This window comes from Anomaloglossus baeobatrachus, chromosome 1 (assembly GCF_048569485.1).
Source record: "Anomaloglossus baeobatrachus isolate aAnoBae1 chromosome 1, aAnoBae1.hap1, whole genome shotgun sequence".
Taxonomy (NCBI): Eukaryota; Metazoa; Chordata; class Amphibia; order Anura; family Aromobatidae; genus Anomaloglossus; species Anomaloglossus baeobatrachus.
In genome coordinates, this window is record NC_134353.1 from 603,680,998 (window position 1) to 603,704,369 (window position 23,372).

The 23,372-nt window shown below is 43.2% G+C and overlaps 1 protein-coding gene across 2 annotated transcripts in view; it reads right to left on the reverse strand.

Annotated features, from left to right (window-relative positions):
* The window catches only part of TLE1 (TLE family member 1, transcriptional corepressor), a 104,617-nt gene that overhangs the window by 54,089 nt on the left and 27,156 nt on the right, over positions 1-23,372 (reverse strand). The window contains exons 5-6 of one of the 2 annotated variants that reach the window (XM_075318273.1): positions 7,567-7,629; positions 5,205-5,309 (exon numbers count right to left, since the gene is read on the reverse strand). In XM_075318273.1, the coding sequence (XP_075174388.1) occupies positions 5,205-5,309; positions 7,567-7,629 (168 nt within the window). The remainder of the gene's footprint in view (positions 1-5,204; positions 5,310-7,566; positions 7,630-23,372) is intronic. The other variant, XM_075318282.1, reaches the window with a different exon arrangement.

Here is a 23,372-nt window from a genome sequence, read left to right on the forward strand (position 1 = left end):
TCAGTGCCAGGTTTGTGGCTGTGTACAAATGGAACAATATGTCCATGATTTCACTGCAACCACAGATCTGCCAAAGATTTATCTCTGTGTGGCCTTAACTGTATTACACCTCCCACCCACATAGACCAGAAGCAAAGAGAAAAGTCATCAAGAACAGTAGGAAAAAGTGGTGATCTTCTCTACAGACAACAATACTATGCAAATTGAAGACCCCAAAATTGATCAGAATTACACACATTATGCAGTAGTGGAAGGGAGCAGATTATCGGGCTTAATTTAACACATGTAATACTACACCCAATATAGAGACAGCACTCTGGAACCAGTCGGCAGTGGATAGCTGATACTAAATCTAGGGATTGGAAACTAAAGCCAACAGATTACAAACTGGAGAAAAGATAAAAGCAGACCAGGATTAAATTTAACAGATGACAACAACATTTCCGAACCTTCGATATTAATATTTCAACAATGCAACTTAAGGGGGGAAAAAAGTCAATCCTAAAACTTGGGGGGAGTGTTACTACACCTGCCATATATTATTGCATTCTGCATGTAAGACAATATATGCAACCTAGTTATTTATGGGCTTTCCAAGGATTAACGAGATACTCACACAAATAAGCCCTCAAGAGGTTAACCTCATCCTCTTAAGCTTCACACACTACAATCCTAGATATAGCTGGCAACCACAGCCAAGGAGCGACATAAACCAGCATCTTGCTAATCCTTTAGCCAATCACCTCATGCAAAGCGAGCCTGTTAGGCGACAGACAACTCAATCCGCCGGTGCTGGCTCGGGGCAGGCAAACAGACTTTTGACAGAATGCTCAATCATAATACATTATGTAAGGAATGATCACAGCTTGCCTAAGGTTCCGTGCCAGCGACCCATTTGCTGTGGCCATGAAGGCACTTTTTTTGCAACAAAAAAATATTGGCGTATATGAAAGCCCTAGCATAGATCAATATTTCTCTACATCCTTGGGAAGGGGAAGAAATAAGGTTACTTGGCAGATTGCCTTGCAGAAATATTTAGCCCACCACCATCACAAATTGGCTGCTGCTGGGAAGCGGAGCCAAACTTGATCGGAGAATTATGTCTGACTTATTTGCATGAGAAAACACATGATCTTTCACACTCCTAATAGGTGTCTAAACCGTTAAATTACTATTTCTTTTTTCTGGTGTGAAAGATGCTGCTCCTCGGGAGCATGCCCCCCCCCCTCTATTGTTCTGCCGGCTAAGTCTGCCTGCCCAACAATACTGACAGCTGCTATCAGACCGGCCAGTGCATACTTCCAATGCAGCTGCCGCTTCTAGCGACAGACCAAGGCTCCCTCCCATCCCCCCCCCTCCAGGGATACAGGTTGACACACTGCATTTTCAATGAAGGGGAGCAAAGGTCCAGCCAATTGTCAACCCAATTTTATGCTCCTGTGACTCTGCAGGAAGCACAAAAGGCTCCTTTAAGCAAGGAAAGCATATGCCGGAAAATGAGACTCCGTATAGTTATTGATCACTTAACATATGCAAATTGGCAAATCATATTTAATAGGGCAAAGATTACGCTATGCCAGCATTAATGGCAGTAATACTAGTGTGCATGCAGAATAAATGAAATGGATCTTCCGGCACACAGATAGGATTACATCTATTGATTTAAATTTGTTCCGCAGCGCCTCGGATGTAAAATAAGCTCACCATTTGGGGAGAGGGCGATGTAAATGAAGAGCTGCGTTTGGGGGGGAGGGGGCGGCGGAGTGAAGAAGGTTAGGGGAGGGAATGTTTATGCAAGGCTAAGCTGTCAAGTGTAATAAAGCGGCTTGAATAAAACGTAAGCTGAAAATCCACTGAAGCTCCCCATTTCAGGGAGGAAAAAGCTATTAAAAGGAAATGAAGGTCACCCTCCCAGTTTATTTCACCTAATTGACTGCCAATGGCTTACCACAGGCAAACCAACTGCAGATCTGCAATTGAGAAACTGATGAAAGGAGAGTTTTCAAGCTGAGACTCATTCTTTTACCAGCACTAATCCTCCCGCGTTTTTATGGGGGTTTTTTTTCCTTCAGTCTCCAGTTGGGATGTAATTTTAAGCACAGATGGATTAACTGGTCCCATTGTCTGCAGACGTCACCGGACTATGGCACTGTTAATCCATACAGCAGCATGTCTAATTATCATTACAAAGTGTCTGAGGGAACCATAAAGACCAGCAGGGCAGCTTCTCACAAGCAATTAACATAAATTGATAAATGAGTAATCTGAATCGGCTCAAGCCGCTCACATGAATAAAATCAGAAAGGACAGCTCCTTGATTTGGCTGCATCGCGCGGCCTGCGTAGGGGCCACAAGCCCGGCAGAAATACTCTAGACTATGTGGCGGGAATAATTGAATTCACACAGAGGGAGGAATGCATGGATCAGTGCATTCATTAATGCCTAACAAATAACGGGTGATTGACAGTCTCACCGAGGCAGAATTAAGCAATAAACAGATTAAGGCTATGTTCACACACTGCGTTTTTTACCTGCGTTTTGGGTCCGTTTTGGGTCCGTTTTTGCTGCAGAAATTTCTTGAGAAATTCTTGTAACCTTTCTGCAGACATTCCCCAGCAAAACCTATGGCAAAAAAAATTAGCTGTGCACACACTGCGTTTTTTTCTTAAGAAAATTCTTTCAGTAGATTTTCTTAAGAAAAAGAATGAGCATGTCACTTCTTTTCTGCAGCTAACTGCGTTTTTTGCCATAGATAATTGGCACAATAACGCAGGGAGCAACCAGCGGTAAAAACGGACCTAAAACGGACCTAAAACGGACCTAAAACGGACCTAAAACGGACCTAAAACGGACCTAAAACGCAGGTGCGTTTTTGGTGCGTTTTTTAACACAGGTGCACTCTTAAGAAATTTCTTAAGAAATTTCTTAAGAAAAATCATTTTTCTAGTGTGAACATAGCCTAAAAAGCAGGGGGAAGAAAGACTGGGAAAAAAGCCGGAGAAAACCTGCAAGACACCATCATCAAGCAATTAAATATATCAGCACGGACAAGCTGCTCACTCCGGCTCTGCCTTTCAGAAATGGACATTGATGAAATAGCCCCTTGGGGTTTGACCAACAGTTTCTATCAATTTGCACCATGTCATTGAAAGGGGAGTTTTAACACCGTGCACTGTGTCCCCTATACATAATGGGGTCCTCAAATGAGATGACAAAGACGTGGATTATGGTCATTGGATATCTCACTCAAACAGTTCTTTAATTCCTGGGTTGTGCCCATTATACCGTTCCCACTTAGGGGGTGGATTTTACATCCTGATGGTCAGGATTTTAATGGTCTTGTCAATTAACTTAAGTATTCAGAAAAAGTAAAAACTATTGTGAGTTCTATTGATCATCTTAACTAGAACTTATCCCCTTTCTAAGGCTAGGTTCGCACACTGCGTCTTTTTGACGCTGCGTTTGTGCGTTTTTGGCCGCTAAAACGCACAAAAACGCACCTGCGTCGAAAAAATGCATAAAAAAACGCATGCGTTTTTGCCGCGATTTGGTGCGTTTTGCTGCGTTTTTTATCTCTGCGTTTTTCAAATGCATTGCATGGGCGGAAAACGCAGAAAAACGCAGGAAAGAATTGACATGTCCATTTTTTAACTCAAAAACGCAGGTAAAAAAAAAAAAGATGTGTGCGGACAGCAAAAATGAAAACTCATAGACTTTGCTGGGGAAGCAAAGTCCTGCAGTTTTGAGGCCAAAACCGCACCCGAAAAACGCGCAAAAACGCCGCGAAAAACGCACTGTGCGCACATAGCCCAAATGTGTAGGGTCCAATATGTATCAGAGGATTGTGCTTAATTAGGTCACACGTGAGAGTGCCTTCACACAAATGCAGACTATTCATTCTTACCCAAGTCCCTTTATCTAGTTCTTGCTTTGGTTCAAAAAGATGCATCAAAATAATATACAATACAGCACCCGCATTGTATCACTCATTTTACCCCTGGGGTCACTAATCCTTTTTGTGAAGAGTCTCAATTTACCCACAAGTTTCAATAGCAGCCTTCAACCTATATGGGGTTCATTAACATTTGTTGTAAATCACATTTAGGGGGGGCAGGTAATGTTCAAGACAAAGCGGCAGCCAAGAGGAGAACTAAATGGGGGTATTTTGGTTTTACAAGTTTTTGGGGGCTATACTTACAGACCCAAACTCATCGTTAGAATAGGGCTTCTCCAACACCATCCCTCTTGGTGAAAAAGGCAACCGAACCACCACAGAAAAGGCTTAGGCTGCTTTCACACATCCGGTTTTTGCTATGTGGCACAATCCGGCTCTTTGCAGAAAAAACGCAACCGTTTTTGTTTTTTTTGCCGCCGGTTGCGTTTTTTCCGCGTAGACTTTCATTAGTGCCGGATTGTGCCGCATGGCTTTGCGTTCGGTCCATTTTTTGCCAGATGCGGCATATTTAGCCCATGCAGCGGCCGGATGGAACGTTGCCTGGCACTTTTTTGGTCCGGCGAAAAAAAAAACGCATCGCGCCGCATCCAACCGATGCGACGCTTTTTTCCAAGGCATGCCTATGGACACCGGCTGTGGTGCGATGCGGCAAAAACCGCATCCTACCGACGCATGCGGTTTTTTGCACTGCGCGTGCTCAGTAGCGTGCCGCAACCGGCAAAAAACGGACGGGCCAAATGTAAAAAAACTTATGCAAAAGGATGCGTTTTTTTCGCCGCATCCGTTGCATAGGTTTTCGAGCCGGATTTAGCCGCACTGCTAAAACCGGATGTGTGAAAGCAGCCTTACAAACTTGGTCATTTTAAAAGGCTGCCCAATCATCTAAAAGTTACTATGTGACTGTAGATTTCTAAATACCTAAAGCGAGTGCACTGCATACTGTCAGGATTCTATGGCGTTGCCAACATAAGTAGAAAGTCACCACCTCTCCATTCTCTGCCTAAAAAGGTGAAGGCTGTATGCTGCTTCACCACTAGATACAGGGGTTAAGAGATATTTCAGAGAGATAATTGAGGTGGGACCTACATGTTACAGATATAACAAAAACCAGAACAGCCCTTTAAAATAAAGTGACACTGAATTCCCCCCCCCCTCCCCCAAGTAAAAAAGGTTAGGCGCCCCTATGCAATAAGACAAACAGAACATTGTATGACATACTAAACGAGTAAAGAAAGCTGGTTATACACACTGTAGGAGGTAGACCTGGAAGGCCACGTACCCCGATGATGGCATTCAGCTCTGCCATTGTCACTTGTTTGGCACGCTCTACAGCTTGAGCCACCTGTTGTTGATGCTGCAGGGGGAACAGAAATAATATTTAAGAAACTGAGACAATTAAGAAAACAAATAAAATTAATTAAATTCACATCAATCACACTAAAAAGGGAGTAATGTCAAGAATGCGTGAGGAGACCCAATAAGAAGCTTTTCAAGCCGTATGGTTATATGTTCCTTTAAAATTTAGCCAAATTGTACACCATCACTTTACAGGTATTTTACATGAAAAACTTTGTAGCAAGAAGGGCATTTTCTAACCTGCCGTGAAGGGGGTAATTGTGCCCCTCTTTCTAAAACTAAAAGGTGTTATTTAAGGCGGTTCTCCCACTTTTAGAGAATGGGACTTCAAATGATACCTGTAATGTTAAAGCCAAATTGTACACCATCACCGCCAACAAGTCCTGTGTGTTGTCTGCAGCGGTGACATTAACAGCACACATCACCGCTGCTGCCAAACACAAAGCTCAGTAGCTCTTTCGAAGTAGTCAGCGATTGGTGGCAGTGGGGACATGAGTCATCCACATGGAATCACTGCTGCAGCCAAGACAAAGCGGCAGAGGAGCAGTGAGGAGCCAGGGTTGGAGCACAGGATGACTTAACATTATAGGAAGCTTTTGGTGTCCACTTTCCTAAAAGCTTTCATATGGTCATAATATTCTTTTCAAACAAGAATCACCCTGTGCAGTATTTGGCTCCAACACTCAACGCTTATAAGTAGACACATGGCATAATTTATCTGCATTCTTATTCTTTTAAAGGTAAATTTTCTATTAACCTTTTTTTTCCGCTAATGTTCTTTGGTGCAAAAATTCATCAATATGGCACATGAAATGCATTAATTTTGTGCAAAGCTGAAAACGGTCTTACTACTTTTTAGAGCGAACAGCCGCACATTTTGCAACTGGTGCACATAAAACCACTTCAGGGGTGACCTATGAGCCTTTTTTTCTTCATAAATCTGCCACTAAACTAAAAATAAAAAAAACTAACTAAACAAAAGACAACATGAAAACAAAAAGGCACGAATAATAGTCATTAATTGAGAGGCATTTTCTGCCGAAAATCTGACCTTCATTGAAAAGAGAAAATTGCGTATCTAACTTTATCTTTAAAAAAAAAAAAAAAAAAAAAAAAAAAAAAGGAAAATAAATAAATTTATTATATATATATATATATATATATATATATATATATATATATATATATATATATATATATTTTATGTGTGTAGATACATATTTATATTTTCATATTAATCTATGTATATGTACACATACATATAGATTAATATGAAAATATATATACACATACACATATATATATATATATGTGTGTATATGTATATATATATATATATATATATATATATATATATATATATATATATATATATATATTTTACACACATGCAATATGTGTGTGTGTATATATATATTTATACACACACACGTGTAATGAAAAATATTACATTATGTGTGTAGATAGATTAATATGAAAATATATATGTACATGTGTATATATATGTGTGTATGTGTATATGTATAATTATATATATATATATATATATATATATATATAATTATACATATACACATACATGTATATACACACACACATTATATATATATATATATATATATATATATATACATATATATATATATATACACACATACATACATACACACACATATATATACATATATGTGTAATGAAAAATATTACATTATTATGTGTGTAGATACATATTTATATTTTCATATTAATCTATGTATATATACACATACATAGATTAATATGAAAATATAAATTATATATCTATATCTATATCTATCTATATATACACACAAACACACACACACACACACACACACTTTCATATTAATCTATCTACACACATACATACATGATCCGGCAGGTAAGCCCACAACACATGATTTAATATTATATTAAACTATTTCCGAAAATAAAAGTTTTGCATTAGTCTTTTATTCCGTAGGAGCACGTCTCATTCCTCAAGTCTGCTCCTTCCTATTTGCTTTTGTATAGCAATTAGAACAGTGCACTATGTAATATATGAAGTGCCCGGATTCTCCATTCCCATAGCCTGCCCCGCAATCTGTTATGTAAAGAAGCAGGGGGCTCCACACACCATAACTAGAACAGATGTTCTTCACACTTATGCAATGCAATAAAATTAACATTGGAAAGCTGACTAATTTGCAAACAGAGAAGTAGCATAATTGCACTTTAGCAGCCAGCATTTTACTTACTTCCTGAGAAAGAAATGGGATGACTTGTGCACAAATCGTGTTCAGTCTCTTGGCAATTTCTGTCTGTGGTGGAGAAAAGGGAGAAAAAAAAAAAAGGGAAACATTTTAAAAATCAATAAAAAAAAAAAAAATGAATGTTTTATTAAAACAGTTATTGGATATTGAAAATTTGCATTTAAAAGTATCAATCACTTCCACAAACACCATGGTGTAAAAATTGACCAGACTTAAAATAAAAAAAAAAATAAAAAATTTAAATCTAATTACATACTGTATGCAAGTTTTTTTTTTTTAAAATAAAAGCTCTGGCGCTTTGATTGAGGCTTCAGTCAAAGTCAGGCTCTCCATTATCTCACTATCTTGAAAGCCCAGTGAGACTTCCTGCCTAGAGGCTGGGAGATTACCCCCTACCCCCACATAATGGTGCAGCATGTAAACAGGATAGATCCTTGCTGCTGTGGTACTTTCTGCACGTATTTCTATATGGAGTACTGTGAATTTCCTGTGAGCTGTAGGCATAGCTAGAAGAAACCGCTATACAGGCAAGATCCACAGGTCCTCAATGGGTCTGTGTACACAGTAAGGTTCACAATTTTAACCCCATAGCGACGGCCTAACGTCTCAAGACGTCGGAAAAACAGGGTACTTATTCTGTTCCGACGTCTTGAGACGTCAGGCCGGAAAAAGCTTGTAGCGCCCCCCAGTGACGAAAAATCTCGGGGGTTTCAGCTACCGGAGGTAGCTGAGACCCCCAAGATTATGAATCGGGGTGTTTTTTTTTGGACCCCGTTAATGCGATCGCCGGTATACACCGTATACCGGCGACAACATTAAAAAAAAAAAAAAATGGCCGGTAAAATTGATTTATTTCTCATCTGACGTGATCAAACATGTCAGATGAGAAATAAATATAATCCTCTAGTGCCCCGAAAGCCCCCGGTACCGGAGAGTCCCCCCACCACCCCTACCCCCCCTCCGGAAAATCCAAGATGGCGCCGACGCGCGCTGAAAACTGCCGCCGCCGTCGGCTCTGCATTCATTTCCCTCCGATCTGAAATGATCAAACATTTCAGATCGGAGGGAAATGTCCTGCCCCTGACCCCTCCTCCGGTACACCGGAGATCTCTGGTCCCCGGAGCCCCCTCCGGTTCTCCAGAGCCGCCTCCCCCCTCTGGAGCGTGGAAAATGGCGGCCGCATTCATCCTACTCTTTCTGCCGCATGTGACACGTCACATGCGGCAGAAAGTTGTCCCCAGGTTCCCCCGTCACCCCCCCCAGCCCCCGGTCATACGTTACCTGGCTGCTGGTGCTCCGGCCCCGCGATCACGCCGCCTCCTTCTCTTGAATGCTGGCGGCGCATGCGCAGACAGCGGCTGTCAGCTGGATCCCTGCAAGCAGGGACGCTGACGTCGCTGCTGCAGTAGGCTGCTCCACTGTGGACCGGGGGAGGGTGAGTGCAGTAATCTGCAGACACACTCCTCACATGGAGAGCCTGCTGTTCTAGAAAATGGGGGGTACGTTCTGTGAGCGTGCCCCTCATATTCTAGAATGAGGTTACTGCAGGTCACTCTGCCCTAGGTTGGACCGGGGCAGTGTGAGTGCAGTATTCTCAGATTACTGCACCCACACTGCTCATGGAGAGCTTGCTCTTCCAGAAAATGGGGGATACGTTCCCTGAACGTGCCCCCCATATTCTAGAAGATCCAGAGACGGCGTGGGACCTCAAAAATGGATTACAGCGACCGAAATTTATTTATTTACAATAAATTGGTAAAAGAGGAATGTTTCGGGGAGTTTTTTTTCAAATAAATTTTTTTTTTGTCTTTATTTTTTTCTATTTCTTGACTGGGTTAGTGATGTCGGGTATCTGTTCAGATGCCGTGACATCACTAACCCCAGGGCTTGATGCCAGGTGACATTACAGCTGGTATCAACCCCATATATTACCCCGTCTGCCACCGCACCAGGGCGCGGGATGAGCTGGAGCGAAGCGCCAGGATTGGCGCATCTAATGGATGCGCCACTTCTGGGGCGGCTGCGGCCTGCTATTTTTAGGCTGGGAAGAGTCCAATAACCATGGCTCTTCCCACCCTGAGAATACCAGACCCCAGCTGTCTGCTTCACCTTGGCTGGTGATCTAATTTGGGGGGACCCCACGTTTTTTTTTTTTTTTTTAAAAATGCCTGGGGAGCCCTCCAAATTGATCACCAGCCAAGGTGAAGCTGTCAGCTGTGGTTTGCAGGCTACAGCTGTCTGCTTTACCCTAGCTGGCTATCAAAAATAGGGGGGACCCCACGTCGTTTATTTTAATTATTAATTTTTTGGGGGGCTAAATGCAAGGCTAGGCACCCTTTAGTGCCACATGAAAGGCACTAAAGGGCGCCAGCTTAGAATATGCAGGGGGTGGGACGTTATATTTGTTTGACATCTATCCATTCATCCATTGTAGCATTTTAGGCTGTGCGCCCACAATCGGGATTTGCAGCGTTTTGGGCGCAGAGTGTTTTCCCTGCGTCCATAACGCTGCATTGTGCAGTAGAAGCACAGTGGAAGGATTTTTAGAAATCCCATGCCCAATGTGCTTGCCCAATGTACTTCTCTTCTCCGCAGCATAAACCGACCTGTGGCGGCAGCTTCCCGAGCCTCAGCATGTCAATTTATGCTGCGGAGATGAGTGTTCTCTGCAGGTAGCATAGAGCTCCACAGCGGCCTGAACCCAAATCGTGGGCATGGGCAGCTGCGTTCTCCCGTGGACAACACTCACATCTCTGCAGGAGGCTGACACTGTGTACTAGACGCCGTGTCGCTGGATCATGGCCACAGAGCCTAACAGTGAGACATTTGTTGCTACAGCAACATTTTTGTGAAGTACCTGTGGATTCAAAATGCTACTATACTCCTGAATAAAATCCAGTTTCCAAAATGGAGTCACTTGTGGGGGGTTTCTAATGTATAGGTACCCAAGGGGCCCTGCAAATGTGACATGGTGCCCGCAATTTCTCTCAACTTTTCCAGAATTCAAATGGTGCTCCTTCCATTCCAAGCCCTCCCATTTATCCAAACAGAGGTTTTTGGCCACATGTGGGGTATCCCTGTGCTCATAAGACATTGGATAACAACCTGTTGGGTCCACGGTTTGTTGTTGTCTCTTGAAAAAGTGAGAAATTTGATGCTGAAGCAACATTTTTGTGAAAAAAATGAAAATTTTCAATATGGCAACCTAAGCTTATCAAAATCTGTGAAGTATTCGTGGATTCAAACTGCTCACTATACACCTAGATAAAAGCCTTGAGGTGTCTTGTTTCCAGAATGGAGTCACTTGTGGGGGACAGCCACTGTTTAGGCACCTCAGGGGCTCTCCAAATGCAACCTGGCGTCCGCTATGGATTCCAGCCAATTTTGCAGTCAAATGGCAATCCTTCCCTTCCGAGCCCTGCTGTGCACCCAAACAGTTGATTTCCACCACATATAAGGTATCGCCAAACTCAGGAGAAATTGCACAATAAATGTTATGCTGAATATTTTCCTTTTACTCTTGTAAAAAAAAAAGCTACCTGGTTGAAATAACAATTTTGTGGTAAAATTTTATTTTTTTTTTTTCATGGCTCAACGTTATAAAATTCTGTGAAGCACCTGGGGGTTCAGGGTACTCACTAAACATCTAGATAAATTCCTTGAGGGGCCTAGTTTCCAAAATGGGGTCACTTGTGCGGGGTTTCTGCTGTTTAGGTACCTTAGGGGTCCTCCAAATGTGACATGGTGCCCGCAATCTTTTTCAGCCAAATTTCCTTTCCAAAATTCAAATATTGCCCCTTTCGTTCCAAGCCCTCCCATTTGTCCAAACAAAGGTTTCAGACCACATGTGAGGTATCACCGCGCTCATAAAAAAGTGGTTAACAAACCTTGAGGTCAAATTTTTGGAATTACCTCTTGAAAAAGTGAGAAAATTGATGCCAAAGCAACATTTTTGAGAAAATTATTAAAATTTTCAATATGACAACGTAACGTTAACAAAATCTGTGAAGTACCTGTGGATCTAAAATGCTCACTATACCCCTAGATAGAATCCTTGAGGGGTCTAGTTTCCAAAATGGTGTCACTTGTGAGGGATTTCTTCTGTTTAGGTACCTTAGCGGACCTGTAAATGCAACATGGTGCCCGCAATCTATTTCAGCCAAATTTGCTTTCCAAAATTCAAATATTGCTCCTTCTGTTCCGAGCCCTCCCATTTGTCCAAACAGAGGTTTCTGATCACATGTGGGGTATCGGCGTGCTCATAAGAAAGTGGGGAACAAGTTTTGGGGTCCATTTTGTTGTGTTATTTCTTCTAAAAGTGAATAAATTTGGGTTAGAGCAACATTTTTAGGTAAAATTTAATTTTTGCTTTTTTTCATTCCACATTGCTTTTGTTCATGTGAAGCACCTGAAGGGTTAATAAACTTCTTGAACGTGGTTTTGAGTACTTTGGGGGGTGCAGTTTTTAGAATGGTGTCACTTTTGGGTATTTTCTATCATCTAGGCCTCTCAAAGTCACTTCAAATGTGATGTGGTCCCTAAAAAAATGGTTTTGTAAATTTTGATGTAAAAATGAGAAATCGCTGATAAACTTTGAACCCCTCTAACTTCCTAACAAAAAAAAATTTTGTTTCCAAAATTGTGCTGATGTAAAGTAGACATGTGGGAAATGTTATTTATTAACTATTTTGTGTCACAGAAATCTCTGGTTTAACGGTATAAAAATTCAAAAGTTGAAAATTGCTAAATTTTCAAAATTTTTGCCAATATTAAATTTTTTTCATAAATAAACGCAAAAAATATTGTCCTAAATTTGGTACTAACATGAAGTCCAATATGTGACGAAAAAACAATCTCAGAATCACCGGGATCCGTTGAAGCGTTCTAGAGTTATAACCTCATAAAGTGACACTGGTCAGAATTGCAAAATTTGGTCTGGTCATTAAGGTGAAAATTAGCTCCGTCACTAAGGGGTTAAAACCACCATGCCTCCCACCCCCTGGTAGTAGATTAAACAAAAATGTCCCCCTCTAGTAGGTTAACCCTTTAAATGTCCCAGATGGCTCAAATAATGGAAATGGATACATTATATGGCCAATACTATACTGTATGAAGTACAGTTTAGGCTCCTGGTAGAGGTAAGGAAAATATTCTCTGATTTGTGTATTGCTGATTCACAGCACATTGAGATGAACTAGTGACTTCACTTCATGGCCAATTGTAAACCTAGTCTCAAAGAAAAGGAGAGAACCCCTATAGATTTTTGCCCTCAGGTAAAAAAATAGTAAAACCCGACTGCTGTTATCCAGAACAAAAATCATCAGATTTACCCATTTCATGTTTGAGAAAAATCTTAAAACCTATCTTTAGAGAGCGAGAGCAGATGTTAAGACTTGCCATGAATATCAGTATTTTGTAGGAGCGGGTTCCTGGGAACGCAATAGATTAACTGTCTGGAGCACTCCAGGAAAAGTCAGGGGCTAACACACACACACACACACTTCCAAAATAATTACCGTATATTAAAAAGAGGACCAGTCAATACTTAGAGGGGTTGTCCTCTACTAGGAGAACCCTTTCTGCGCTCACTTCCTGTTGATTGCTCATTTTTTCAAAGTTGGGGTGAAGGAAGCCGGCGTTGATTGGATGGGGGCGGTGGGGGGGGGGGGGTCTCACGTGTTGTCACACCACCATGTGAGCTGCTGCACAACTGGATTGGCGCCGATACAGGGAGCAGAGTATAGGCTTTATTGTTTTACCTGGGGAGAACATGTGGGATCACAAGGGGTTGTCCTAGTTGTGGACAACTCCTTTAAATGATGTGCGCATATACCCTTTGCACCTGTTTTTTGTTTTTAAATCTACCATATGGTTGCAGAAATTAACCAAGTTCACACAGTGCGTTTTTCGCAGCGTTTTTCGGGTGCGTTTTTGGCCTCAAAACTGCATGACTTTGCTTTCCCAGCAAAGTCTGAGTTTTCATTTTTGCTGTCCGCACACAACTTTTTTTTAAGCCGCGTTTTTGAGCTTAAAAAAATGGACATGTCAATTCTTTACTGCGTTTTTACCCCATGCAATGCATTGGAAAAAACGCAGAAAAAACGCAGCCAAAAATGCACCAAATCGCGGCAAAAATGCATGCGTTTGCCACGTTTTTTTGCCGCAGATGCGTTTGTGCGTTTTTAGCGGCGAAAACCGCACAAAAACGCAGCGTCAAAAAACGCAGCGTGTGCACAGCCTTAGTCTGCTAGTTTCTATGGCCATTACCAAAGGGGTGTTGCTCATAGGATTCTCTGGGGGCGTATCTTAGGTTGTTGTATATCACCCTGTGAGCCACACCCCTTTGGTATAGACCACGGAAATTATAACTAAACGTTCTCTGGAACGGTATGGAGAGAAAAAAAATTAAATAAAATATTTAATTATTATTATTATTATTATTATTATTATTATTAATAAGACATACCTGGTGACAGGCCCACCACCGCAATAGTAAATGCGGAGTGCATGTGGAGGGGATGCAAAGCACAGAACAGGCCGGTATGTGCACAGGAGACAGTTACCAAGGATGTGCAGGAATATGGCCAAGTGCAATGCTTCACAGATACCAGCAATTCTGTTTCTCTGTTGCATTTTGAGTGGTTTTACATTCAGAGTACAAATCTGTAATGTGTATATTCAACCCTGCACTGCAAATCAAGATAAGCAGGAATAAACCAAATCCTTCATGCTTGAAGCAGCTCTGGCAGATAGAATAGTAATAATTGTCCAAGTTCTTTGGCACCATACACCACAGCCTACAATGTCAGGAAAAAGGCTCTTGTATCTGTATGGCAGCTCTCAGAACAACTCAAGAGCCCTTAATTGTTTATGTTCCTAATGCCGACTCTCTCGAGTGTGTTCATTTTTAATAGCTGGCTCAAGTGTATGGCCTATCAAAGGACGGCAACAACTTCACTCATTGGCTGCCGCTATCTGGATGACCATGGTTTATTTGCGAATGACAAGCTTGGTTGCAGTGCCCTCAAGAGCTGTCCTCCAACGCTAAGCATCATTGAAATTAGCAAGAAGAAATCACAGCCTCCTGTAAATGGAGGCTTGGTGCCTACTCTTGGCAAACATTACAGTACAGCAATGACCTGTCGCTTAGCTTGGAAGAGGTTTTAATTTGTCCGTTATACTAAAATTAGATTGTCAATGTAGTAAAATGGTCAAAAGTGTCAGAACATTAGCAGTCACATCAGAAATACATGCATCACTCAAGGTTTTATTAAAAAAACATTTCCACTTTTTATTGTATTTATTAGTCCCCGGAACTTGAAGCTGTGTTCAACAGATTGATGCTGATGCCCTGCTTTGCACAGCACAAGCACCGTACAGCAGAAATGATGATGATCTCCCATGAACGCTGGCTCTCAGCCGGCATTCACAAGAAGCATCAGATGAGCCCTAGCAGTCACGACACCCCACCAGTGTTCTGCGATCACATCACGGGGCCGCCTATGGGAGCATGGAATGATGTGTTCCCCGCCAACGTGTTAAATCCTGCTGCCAGAGATTGCCAGCAGAGTTTAACATCCGCGGGTGGATCTCTGGTCTGCCCAAGGCTGTTAGAGGCACAGAATAGCTGATTAGATCAGCAATCATGTGCAGGGACAAAAAGCAAGCTCAGTGTACAAGCCTGCATCAAAGGCAGGGACACGACATATGACAAGTTTACGACATGACGTGAAGGCGTTAAAATTAACTTTGTGGACAAACTGCTTTAAAGTTGATGGTCATCAATAGATCTTGGAGAAATAATTTCCACAATTGGATGGGTTTAAAAATTAAAAAAAAAAAAAAATAAAAAAATGTTCCTGTGCGGAGATTATCTTACATACTGTATGTATCCCTGCTAGGTACTGTGTAATGGCCGTGTCTGACCATCCAGGCAAATGATCTGATCATCTGACCGTACGGGGACTTGGTATGATTATACCACATGTCCTGTGACGGGGAGGACACGAGAGAGAAAACATACAGGAGAACATGGGATCATAGCTCATTCTTTTGTGAGGTAAAACATTTCCCTGCCTGTTTTTATAAAAAGCGTTTTACCTCAAAAGAGACCAACTTGTGCTCCCCTACTGTAATATCCATATTTTTTTACTTCCTCCCCATGAAATGTGGTATTATCAGATCATATTCCTGTATGATCAGACACGTCATTAAACAGGACATAAGAGGGGCACATGTATAAGGGAGAGCCGTACTCCTAGTATCCCAGTAGTGTAATGTAGGTTTCAAGGTACCGTCACACTAAACAACTTACCAGCGATCCCAACAACGATACAACCTGATAGGGATCGCTGGTAAGTTGCTAGGAGGTCGCTGGTGAGAGGTCACACTAAGCAACGCTCCAGCGATCCCACCAGCAACCAGTGACCAGCCCTCAGCGACGCGTGGAAGATGCTGCGCTTGGTAACTAAGGTAAATATCGGGTAACCAACCCGATATTTACCTTGGTTACCAGCGCACGCCGCTTAGCGCTGGCTCCCTGCTCTTAGCTACAATACACATCAGGTTAATTACCTGATGTGTAATGCAGCTACACGTGCAGAGAGCAGGGAGCAGCGCACACTGCTTAGCGCTGGCTCCCTGCTCTCCTAGCCACAGTGCACATCGGGTTAATTACCCGATGTGTACTCTGCTACACGTGCAGGGAGCAGGAGTCGGCACTGACAGTGTGAGAGCGGCGGAGGCGGGTAACGAAGCTAAATATCGGGTAACCAAGGACAGGGCTTCTTGGTTACCCGATGTTTACCGTGGTTACCAGTGTCCGCAGAAGCCGGCTCCTGCTGCCTGCACATTTAGTTGTTGCTGTCTCGCTGTCACACACAGCGATCTGTGCTTCACAGCGGGACAGCAACAACTAAAAAATGGCCCAGGACATTCAGCAACAACCAGCGACCTCACAGCAGGGGCCAGGTTGTTGCTGGATGTCACACACAGCAACATCACAAAAGTTGTCCATCAGCAGCGATGTTGCTAGCGATGTTGCTTAGTGTGATGGGGCCTTCACAGTGCCACCAAGTTAAAATGTTCTTCAGTCTCCACTTTAGTAAACATGCCCGTACTTGACACAAAAGTGGGGAGTTGAATAATAAATAATAAATGTCATTAATGGCCACCTGGTACCCAAATATCAGCTGTTACCGGCGCTGGCTGGACGTTCTCTGGAGCTTCTGGACCACAACAGCTCTCAGGCCTAAGCCACACGGCGAGAAAATCGGTGCGAGTGGAGTGCGATAAAACATCGCATTCCCCTCGGACCAATTCTAGCCTGTGTGTCAGCACCCATGAGCTATTATTTTCTCAGCCCTAATCGGACAGAGAAAACAATCGCAGCATGCTGCAACTGTAATGTGAGACTCTCTCTCGCACCCATTCAAGTGAATGGAGTGAGAAAAATCGCACTGCACTCGCAGTACACCGGTGTACTGCCAGTGCAGTGCGAGAATGGCAATAGCCGACTACGGAGAAGAGAGGGAGAGAAATCCCTCCCTCCCCTCCTCAGAGCCAGCCCGCCCCCCGCAGCTGAGGTCTGCTCACATGATCGGACCTCAGATGCAGGCACACTCGTATGACACTCCGCTCCTGCTGTGCTGCCAGCACGAGCCGAGTCTCATGCGAGCATCGCAGTAGTGCCCCGTGTGGCCCCAGCCTCATCTATAGTGACCGCAGACAGATACTGTAGACCCACTCCCTATTCAAATGAACAAGGGCACTTTCACATTTCATTCTTCCCCACGTTCAGTGGTCCCTTCGAGGCTTAGTCAGAACCCTCAAGAAAACAAGATTTGGACATGTCGTTGAGGCGATTGAAAATAATGGTGCAGACTGACTTCATGTGCTCTTTCACCCTTTTCGACATAATACGCCTACTGGAGGTGAACACGCAGACATCGTAAACAATGTCACGGTGTCTGCCGCCAGTAGGCTTATGTGCCCGAAAGGGGTGAAAGAGCACTTGGGTGACTGTCTGCCCCATTATAGTCAATAGCCCCAATCATATTTTGTGGAGGGTTCGGATGCAAACACCAATGGGACCACTAAACATTGGGAAGAACGAGATGTGAAAGCACTTTTAGGGGTAGATCTGTGGCATCCAGACAGGGCCACTAGAGCTTTGATGGCGCTGCTGTGTTCCAACAGCATCTGAGAACTTCAAGTGCCGGTAATAGCTTATCCAGGGGGGTTAGAGGGATGCTGGGTGTTGCACCCTCACGATAAGATTTTGATTGCCTATCCTAAGAAAAGGACAATTTATTTAAAAAAATAAATAAATAATAATATAAATGAAAGTACTGGCCTACCTTTTAAGCAATGTCCTGAGCACATCTAAGTAGCCAAAGCACACTCATAAGGACTACAACTTTCCAAGGCATAGAAAGTCAACTGAAATCCCCAGGATTGATAGGAAACATCATCACCTCTACCTCCATCTAGAGCTGGCACAACAGGCCTTCAGCAACTGACATGGGGTTAAAAGGCCTGGCTCAATAGCGCAAAAGTCTTCCTAGACATAAAAATGGACTTCCTGCCATTTATACTATGCAACATTGTAAACCACAAAGGAATAAAGGTCAATGTTGCACTTTTTGTCATTACTGAATCATTTGAGATAATCTGTGTGGCGGATGAGAGAAAAATCGAAGGCAGCGAGAGCGCTGCAAATGGCTTATTGACCTCAGAGCAATTTTCATCTCCATCTGTCTAACAGCAGACATATGGGAAAGGGGGGGAAAAAATGCTCTCTGTGCTGAACGGTCTTCCTTTTTAAATCCACGCCACTCTTCTTAAATGCTTGGCACTCATTATGTAAACCAGGAATCCATTAATTGATTGGTTAAGGAGAAACCACACAAACACAGCAGAGCCGCCCCTCCCCCAAACAATTTTTAAAAGCCAGGCCATGAATATTTAAAGCATAATCAAAGATGATACATCTTTAAAGGGGGGAAAAAAAAAAAAAAAAAAAAGTTTTTAAACAAACTTCCTTAGTCATTAGAAAATAAATTTGCTAAAAAGGTGAATGGCAGACGCATTTGTGGAGTAGTGAGGAATGATCCATTTAAAAGCAAACTCCTATGGACCTGGAAGCCACGGTCCCCATAGTATATCAATGTCAAACAGCATGTCAGGCTAAGAATCAATTCAGGTATACGCCACTGCCAAATTTCTCCGATCCCAAATGAGCTTTAAAATTATTTTATTGCTCAAAATTTAATTTGTTCCAACTCGTGTCTCCATGACAACGTTGGCTAACCCTGCAAATCATTTGGGTAATTGGATATCTTATCTCTCTATTGCTCTCAAATCGAATGATTCTGCTGGAATTGGAGCAGCCAATCAAATTTACAGGTCTCCTGAGTAAAAGGCTTAGGAAAGTAGCCACATTCATCTCCTCTTTACTGCCATATTAACTGGGATATGACAAACTGCAGAGGCTGGCTCTCCGAGCATGTGGGATTAGTGGCAGTCATCTCTGCATGCCCTTCCCATATACTATTGTTACAGCCACTCAAGTGCCGGGCCAACGCACCCATAGTGCCCAGACATAGTCGCTTCAGCTTCTCTAGCAGAATAACGTCTGCAGCATTCACAGCACCTACCTATCCCTGTAACTGGAAAGTGCTGCGGAATATGCTGCACTATATAAAGTGCTTACATTTATTACAACAGTCTGCGCTGGCTTTGTTCCTAACCAAGAGACTTAAAAGGGAACCTGTCAGGTGCAATATGCACTCAGATCCACGGGCAGTTCTGGGTTAATATTGCTAATCCCTGCCTAACCGTCCCTGTATACACTAGCATAGATAAAGGGATCTTTAGAAAAAGTATTTCTAAAGATTGTTTATTCTATGTTAATGAGGCCAGGGACTAATCGCAAAGGCGTGAGTTCCCTTGGCTAGTTGGCCCACATAGTATCTTAGCAAGCCCCAGTGGGCTAACTAACATGCTAACGAATGCGCAGTGACGCCGCACATACCTCAGTCTTGATGGCGGCCGATGGAAGATGGATGCACACGATCCGGAGTCCCAGCACTTCCAATTATGCGCACTAAAAATTGTTGCTGGGTGTAAGCTTCACGGTTTCAGTGAGGTACAGTGCGCATGACATGAAGTGCTGAGGACTCCGGATCAAGTGCAGAGCGCATCCATCCTACGCCAGCTGCCATCAAGGGTGACATGTGTGGCGTCGCTGCGCATTCATGAGCATGTTAGTTAGCCCACTGGGGAGTGCCAAGATGCTATGTGGGCCGACTAGCCAAGGGAACTCACGCCCTTACGACTAGTCCCTGGCCTCATTAGCATATAATATACGATCTTTAGAAATAAGTTTTCTAAAGATCTGTTTATTTATGCTAGTGTATACAGGAACTACTAATATACACCCAGAACTGCTCGTGGTTCTGGGTGCATATTGGACCTGAAAGGTTCCCTTTAAGGAAAAGTAGATTTTCATCAATAGATCTTAGAATAATAAGCTTCACAATAAAATATGGTAACATGGTCCTTTGTGGAGAATGAGACATGGCCTGGATCATACCACAGGCTCCTGGGCAAGGAAGGAAGGGAGAAGGAAGAAAAAAAAAAAAAAAAAAAAAAAAAAAAAAAAAAGAAGTATACAGATGACATAGCAGTGGCTTGGAGATACTGCTTTCTGTGAGGTAACACTTACCCTTCCCTTTTAGCATGGAATAATCACAGCTGATCCTATGAGATAAAACATTACCCTACCTGCTTTATCACACAACGGACTGTTTCTGCCTTGTTTTCAGCACTCTGAGCTCATCAGACTTCAAGTCAGTGACAAATTCAGTGGCCCAGGAGCTCCTAATGACTTACTATATGAAGAGCTCAGAGTGCTGGAGACAAGGCAGAAACACTCACTTGTGTGATAAAGCAGGTAGGGTAAGGTTTTACCTCACAATCATCTGTGATCTGTATACTCCTTTACATCCTCCCCTGAGGAGACCATGTCCCTGTATGGTCAGACACTACCATTACACAGTACATGGCAGGGGAACATTTATAAGATCTCACCACATGATTTTTTTTTTTTTTAAAGTACACATTAATTTGTGGAACTTATAAAATTCCAAGATATCTTGATTAAAATGTATTAGTTCCTGGCACAACCCCTTTAAGAACTTAGGACAACCAATACGGCTACATTTAACAGTTCGAGATGTTGCCAAGTCCCAAGACCCTTGACTGAAAAATTATAGAAGTGTACAAACTTAAATAAAGTTATTCCAGCACCCCTCTCGAGCATAGACTGTAGTATAGCAGTTCACCCAAGAGTAAACGTTTTACCACCCTGTAAGTGACATTGATAGTAGGCCAACTGACAGTAAAACAAGTTGCAGAAAATGTAGCAAAACTGTTCAATTAGACAGCTCAAGCCTATGACGTGGGTGAGCGGCCTCCAGCCGGCGTGTCCCGCAGTGGTGCGCACTATGGCGTATACTGTCCAGCTCACTCGCAGCTGGAGCTGTTGCTGACATGAAGCCAGTTGGCAGCAGGACACCCTTGTCGAGCTCTCCAGCTTTGCTCTTGTACATCTTTAGCATGTCAGAACTTTTAACCATAGTTTGAAACATGATAACCCTTGAGTGCCTGACACGTCTGAGACATCACACTGTTTGCACAATTTAGGAGGAGGAGTACAAACTGAGGGTCAGGGGAGAGAAGGGGGGAAAAAAGCCAATTGGGCATTACTCAAAATACTTTCACTAACTGAGCAGATGAAATGTCAGCAATCAAGCAGGTGTCATGCTGTCACAAAGTGAACCTTTGGCTCGTAGACATCAGTCATGACATAAAAATACTACAGGCTACAATTAGCAACAGATGACAGCGTGACTACTTAAGTGAAAAGCTAGAGCAAGCACATACCACAAGCGTACCATTAATAAGTGGCTGGCAATCACCCCAAGTGGTGGAGACCAACAATCCACACCGACCCATGAAGATAATGAGCGCTTAGCGGCCCTCCAGTACACAGCGGAGCAGTGTGGAGCGCACACTATGGCACCACACCCCAACAGCTCACTAAGGGGCGCCATTACAAGATCATAAGGCAGTCCGCACAGTCGCTTGGTATAGAAGTAATCATCATCTACAGTGCAAACTTATATGTTTCTTCCATTGAAGTGGGGACAAGTGGAAACTACAATACTACATGGCATTTGCCACATGGCCTCCACCGAACACCCTCAGTGATAAAAATGGCTAACATTACTAAAATAGTGTAGATAGACCACACATTGCACCGCAAAGAGCGAAAACCACCATGATTGTTTAAAACCTAAAAAAGTGCCGGGAGAAACGGAGCCGATACATGGATTTACATAAATCCTCATCATGGTTGTTCGTTATTTTATTTCTACTTTTTTTTATCTTGCCAGACATGACTTTAAAAAGGGGTTGTCCACTATTCAGAAAAGCCCTTTCAACCCTTGTGTTTCCCCCTTACAAATTATTAGTAACACTAAGGGGCACTTTGCACACTATAACATCGCAAGCCGATGCTGCGATGCCGTGTGCGATAGTCCCCGCCCCCGTCGCAGCTGCGATATCATGGTGATAGTTGGTGTAGCGAACATTATCGCTACGGCAGCTTCACATGCACTCACCTGTCCTGAGACGTCGCTCTGGCCGGCGATCCGTTTCCTTATTAAGGGGGCGGGTCGTGTGGCGTCACAGCGACTTCACACGGCAGGCGACCAATAGCAGCAGAGGGGCGGAGATGAGAGGGACGTAAACATCCCGCCCACCTCCATCCTTCCGCATAGCTGGCGTGAGACGCAGGTAGGAGATGTTCCTCGCTCCTGCGGCTTCACACACAGCTATGTGTGCTGCCACAGGAGCGAGGAACAACATCATAACATCAGTATTTCCCAATTAATGAAAATGACAGACGCTACACTGATGATACGATTACGACGCTTTTGCACTCGTTAATCGTATCATAAAGGATTTACACACTACGATGTCGAGAGCGACGCCGGATGTGCGTCACTTTCGATTTGACCCCACCGACATCGCACTTGCGATGTAGTAGTGTGCAAAGGGCTCCTTACACTCACCTCGCCATTCCAGTGGTGTCGGCACCAGCACTCCTGGGGTTCACATGACATTGTCATATCACACAATCTCTGCCGTCAATTTCATCCCCTCCGGGGGGGAAAACCCCCCCCCCAAAAAACAAAAAGAAAAAAAACCACATCCAGATAGCTGCAGCTCTTGCTTTCTCTATATGTCAAATTATGCCCAAAGGAGGGGAGAATGAAGTAGCTGCATGGAACACATGACATACTTATTTTTATTTGCCCGTCCTTCCACGTGACATACTGATTCACCCTTCCTTCAGTCGTAATTTGACATACAGAGGAAGCGAGAGTTGCAGCTGCTGTCCGGATGTCAGATTTGTCCTAAATTGGGGAAAGTGAAGCAGCTACAGGGATGGGATTGCATGACATGAAAATGTGATGTGAGCCCCAGGAAAGGCAATGCTGACATAACGCTGCAAAGAGAGTGCAGTAATTACATTTTTTTTTTCCAGTTATCACCACAATGGGTGAAGGACATCAAAGACAGGACCAAAACAATGCCATCTATGCGGAGATCACGCTAGCATATAGCAACCGATGCAAGAGAAATCAGATGAGATATACTAATGACACTTGGCCTAATCTCTGCTGCAAGCAGGAGACGGGAATCATACGGTGCTTCGATTC